This window comes from Coenobita brevimanus, chromosome 97, assembly GCF_032717465.1.
Source record: "Coenobita brevimanus isolate Jiangsu-jjx chromosome 97, ASM3271746v2, whole genome shotgun sequence".
Classification (NCBI taxonomy): domain Eukaryota; kingdom Metazoa; phylum Arthropoda; class Malacostraca; order Decapoda; family Coenobitidae; genus Coenobita; species Coenobita brevimanus.
In genome coordinates, this window is record NC_137050.1 from 11,870,546 (window position 1) to 11,876,170 (window position 5,625).

The 5,625-nt window shown below is 43.7% G+C and overlaps 1 protein-coding gene across 1 annotated transcript in view; it reads right to left on the minus strand.

Annotated features, from left to right (window-relative positions):
* Positions 1–1,709: 1,709 nt before the first annotated feature.
* LOC145413707 (rhodopsin-like) overlaps positions 1,710–5,625 on the minus strand; it is a 4,347-nt gene continuing 431 nt past the window's right edge. The window contains exons 2-3 of the mRNA XM_080283362.1: positions 2,956–3,484; positions 1,710–2,642 (exon numbers count right to left, since the gene is read on the minus strand). Of these exons, the coding sequence (XP_080139488.1) occupies positions 1,983–2,642; positions 2,956–3,447 (1,152 nt within the window). The 5' untranslated portion in view covers positions 3,448–3,484 and the 3' untranslated portion in view covers positions 1,710–1,982. The remainder of the gene's footprint in view (positions 2,643–2,955; positions 3,485–5,625) is intronic.

The following is a 5,625-nucleotide window of genomic DNA, read 5'->3' on the forward strand; positions in this document are numbered from 1 at the left end:
CTTTACTACAGGGGTCGTCTCATCAGCTGAGTAAAATCGCCTAATAGTAGCAAAATAAACAGATAAGTAAATAAATAAATACGTCATCGAACTGAGTGTGTTAGATCATCACAACGACAATGCCTGCCAACACACAATGGTCATTTCCCCTCCCCCACCACCCACCTGCCTACCCTTCAGCTACCCCACCCTTTTTTCTGATCTCTCACGTCGAACGTTCAACAGAAGTTTGTTGCAACCGTCAACGTGCTCTTCATACAATGCCCACCTTCACCGTGGGTATTGTTGTCCCGCCCTGTTCCACCATCCCGTGCAGTTTTTAGCACAATCCATCTATCCCACCGCTCCATTCACCCACCGCTCCATTCACCCACTTTTGTCTTCCCCCCCATCTCTTTAACTTGTGCCTCACCAGCCTACCTACAAAACTCATCCTCATCGAGCATACTTCTCCCAGAATGCCTCACCACTCATCGCTTTCCCAGGCCGTCCTGCCATTCATCCAGTCATCCCACCCACTCATGCTCTGATGTGGTGAATATCATTACGCAGACTGCATCAACTACCATCCAGCCTACAGCGCCCATATTCATGAGATATCCTTTCCCCTACCGTGCTAGCAAATCTATACCGTCCACTCGCCGTCACCCAGCCCAACCAGTCCTGAAAGACCTGAATCAACACAGCTGAAAAACCATCGCACCGGTATGACGGACTTTTGGTACACACCTCCATAAGAATGAAGTGAAGCAATTTGTATGATCTGAAGTACATAAACCCAAAGGAACCTAAGAAGGAACTGAAAGACCTGAAATGCCACACTTAAAAAAAAAAAAAAAAAAAAAACTAACAAAGGAGTTTTGGCACACCTATTCATAGGCATCGCCTGAATCGATCCTCATTGATATAAATGGGCCTAATAAACCTGAAACAACCCGAAAAACTAAAACGGCTGATAGCCTGAAGTAATCTTGAGTCTGGACATAAATGAAATGAAGTAGAATGAAAAGAATGGATGTAAGGTGATCTGACTGAATCAGTGTGACAACCTAAATTGATAGGAATGGACGTAAAGGCCTTGAATGATCTTTATTGGGTCTGGATGGATCTAACTGTCCCGGGATATGCTTAACTGGACCTAAATTGCTGTAAACTTACTGAACTAACAAGACCAGGCAGAAAAGGATGTGATGGGCCTGATTGGATCTGACGTGGCACTTATGAATGTGAATGGTTTAATGATTCTAAATGGCTATGGATGAACCTAAATTCACGTAACACACACACATATACACACTCATTTCACACCCCAAATCTTCATCACCTGTATATCCACAGTCATTTTCCCATAATAATTAATCCTAGAAATAATATGCTTCTGCAAGATCAGCATCGCAGAGGTTACCTATGCTTGTCCGGCTTCGTACCTTAACCCAACACAATTGCTGATATTATACAGTAGTCTTATTCGTCTCAGTGTGGAGTACAGCTCTCACATGTGGAGGGAAAGCACTGCATACAATATTTATGAACGAGTGAAGTCAACAATTTTTCGTCCCATCAACCCCACTCCTCTCAGTGACTCCCTTCAACCTCCCTCTTATCGCCGCAAAGCTTCCTCTCTCTCTCTCTCTCTCTCTCTCTCTCTCTCTCTCTCTCTCTCTCTCTCTCTCTCTCTCATTGGTATAATGAGTAACAAGATCGTGGCATTGCTGGGTTTATTCAGGCTGAGGAATATTGTTTGTTGACCTCACACAGGAAAGTACAACAACACAAAATATATAAACTCGTTATCGGATATTTTCGAAGTAAAGAATGTCGACATTCCCTTCCTTAGTAAACTGACTGTTACTAAGGAAGTCACAAAAATAATCTAATCTTCTTACATGACGTAGAAAGATGACTCGGGAGCGTGCGTGTCGTAGCGTTCGTTGGTCAAAGGATTTTCTTAGCCAAATATCGCAGGAACTTTAACCAAGTTTCTAAGCCTTCTCCTCGGCGCTTGTGTTGGTGGAAGCACCAGACTTGGAGTCGTCATCGTCTTGGCCACCCTGGCATTGCAGGAATGGCATCTTCTGGTATAGGGCTGTCTTGTACTTGGGATGACTGATGGCATAGACGATGGGGTTGTAGATGGTGTTGGCCTTAGCGAAGACTGAACCCCAGATGGAGAAAAGAGGAGTGACGATGGATGGGTGCCAGAAACCGGCAAAGTTGATGATGAAGTAGGGAGTCCAAGCCATAAACCAAAGAGAGACGGTCATGAGAGCCACTTTGGCCAGCTTGCAGTCGTTGGACTTCTTCATGGCTTCCTTGTCACTACGGAGGGACTTAACGCCCATCTTCTTAGCCTGCTCCTTCATCTGTTTCTCGTGGTCGGACACAGCCTTCACGATGTGCGAGTATGCGAATACGATGTAGAACAGAGGGAAGATATAGGTATACAGGGTGAAGACATGCACGTAGGAAAGGTTGTTCATGTCGTGGGAGAAGTAGTCAGTACCACAGGCAGTCATGTTGCCCTCAGGAACGTACCGACCCCAGCCGAAGAAGGGAACGAAGGTCCAGAAGGCACCAAAGACCCATACGATAACAATGTTGATCAAGGCCCGGGACGTAGTGAGTGGAGTGCCTCCCAGACCCTGTCAAGTAAACGCCACATTACAGCCTGCTTCCCTGAACTGTGCTGTACCTTCTGTGTCTAAGTAAAGCGTTAAGTTTGTGCTAATAGTCAAGTTTTCTCGGAACAAGTGGGAGTTATTGAATATAATACAATTGTGACACACCTGCAGTGGGTAAAATAACTTCTGTAATGTATATACAAATCATTGTGTATGTATGTATGACTTGTATGCGTGCGCGCGTGCATGCGTGCGTGTGTGTGTGTGTGTGTGTGTGTGTGTGTGTGTGTGTGTGTGTGTGTGTGTGTGTGTGTGTGTGTGTGTGTGTACTTACCTTGACAATGACGTTGTATCGGTCTGAGGTGATGAGGCACATGTTGGAGATGGACACGCAACCTGTGAGTGAACCAATGGCAGCATAGATCCAACAGTTAGTGGGTCCAAACACCCAGGTTTGGTAGTAACTATTGACAACCAGAGGGGGGCACATGCAGAACATCATGGTGAAATCAGAAACAGCCAGGGACACCACATAGTAGTTGGACGGAGTTCTGAGACCCTTGGTGGTCATGAAAATGTAGATGACGGTCAGGTTGCCGGTGATAGAGATGAAGGCGGTCGTCATGTTGAAGAAGCATACCAGGTTGTACCAGAGGGGGTTGAGGGGAGGAAACTGATACCAGTGAGCATCGATGAGGGGCAACATGTCCTCGGGGACCGTGTCCACCACCGTGTGGTTGCCATAAGGATTGGTGTAGCTGGTCTCATAGGCACCAGATCCACGACTGTAAGCTTCGTAGGTTGGCGATCCGACGAGAGACTCCATCGTGTAGGATATGTCTGGTCTCGTTATTCGATTATGACTGGGGAGAGACGAGAGGAGGAGTCAGCGAGGGGACGGAGAAAGAGAATATGTAAGAGTGGGGAAGTGAAGGAATTATGAAGCATTTGTAGGGGGGTCATTGAGGAAACTGACAGACTATACGTGGGGGGTTAGTGAGGGAACACCAATGCAAAGCGTGTGTAAGGGAGTTCGTTAGCGGACACCGATGTAGAGCATATGTGGGGGGTTCAGTGAGGGGACACCGAGACATACTGTAAGTAGCAGGGGGTGGTCAGTGAAGGGACTGAAATGTGAAGGGGGATCGTTGAGAGGGCAATGAGACAGTATAAATGTAAGGATATGTTGCGTGGAGTCAGGAAGAGGACAAGTAGGATGTATGTAGGTAAATGGAGGGGTTGGGTGGCTGAGGTCAGTAAGGGCACAAAATAATATCGAACTGTGTAAAATGGAAATGAGTCTTATGCCAAGAATATGAACAGTGGAAAAGACAAAATGAAAAAATGAACACCAGTTAAGAATGAACAACTTAACAATACGTAGACCATAATAATACCGTACTGTAGAGCATAAACATTAATACGACACAAAGAACTTGAAGACAAATGAAAAGAACATAGTGAGTGAAAAACAACAACTGCAGATGAAAAAAAAAAGATAAGCAAAGAATCAATAAAATACAACCAGCGCAGGAAGTAATAGTAACTTTAACACTCTCATTTAAGTAAACTCATCTTGGAGCCAGCTGGAATTGAGTACTAGCATTGTTCCGACTATAAGAAAGTTGATAGTGACAATATTAACACTCTCAGGCTCCTACACTCAACTTCAGTAAATAAAATCCTCTGACGTTAGCTGGAACTGAGTACTCGAATTCTTTTGATCACAAGAGAGAGTTAAGTATCGGTACTGTTATATTAAGACCGATGAAACTGAAACTGAGTTAGTGTTTCTTAGTATGTGTGGTAACTGTGTGCAACTCAGGCTTCTCGCTGATGCTGTATGATTATGAATCTGTGAATGACAACGGAGGATTAATATATAACAGAAATTAATTGAATTTTATACAAAGCTGTGCAGTAGGAATGACTGATGAATCAGTTCAGGATAGAACGATGGTGGACAGAGAGTCTGTGGAAAGAGATATGATGGACAGAAGGATTCGCAGCATTACTTTAAGAGAAGTAAAGCGACTCTGAAAGGAATCATACGGGGTTAGGCAGGAGGTGAACACGGTCTCGTCACTGATCCCTGTGAGGACCCAGGTGACTGCATTAGACAGACTAGCAAAACTTTGCGAAATGCTTAGGTTGGAGAGTAACCAACCAAGAAAAAAAGCCGGGTTTCGTAGTGCGTATTCAAGCAACATGCCTTGTTCAAGTTATTAACCAAGCTATTGAGAAAACGTCAGACTGCAAGAAACCTCAGTCAAGGATATTTAGGAACTATTAAAAAAATGGCTAAAGTAGTGACAGTGATACGGACAGTTCGAAACCAAGGCGTAGGAGAAACTTCAAAAAGTGCATAAGACAATTACGGAGATGGCATTGCGATCATATGACGTCATTAAGGTAACCAGCATGCACAAAGAAAAAGAGGTGTTGCACAAGGAAACACAGTGTTGCCAAAGTTAATCACTGCATGCTCAGAGGACATTTCTTAAGATAAACAGTGAATGTCAAAAGTATGAAGAGAAACGGTGAGCGTATGAACATCCTTAGATTTTTTAACAACATCGTTCTTTTCATTGAATCAAGGGAGACACTGCTGAAATAAAAGTTAAGATGAAGAAGGAGAATTCGCCCTAGACTTGAAGATAGAACACGAAAGTTATGCTTAACAGGTATGTACAATTAATTTTTATAGGGAAATAGGATATGGAATGTTTGACTGTGCTAAGGAACATTACTTAGGACGGGCAGTTCAGACAGTACCGATCTAAGACAACGATAATAAACTAAAAATAGGAATGGGATCGAAGAAGTTTGGTAAACATAGTCCATGATGAAAAATACTAATACGGCTTTAAAGCTACTAAGAAAGATATTGTAAAAAATCAGTGTCCATACTGCCCTAACTTGTTCGGATTCGACGAGAACCTTTGGGCATAATCTGAGCATTGTTCAGAGGGAATGGATGAAAATCATATTAGTATCACAAGGG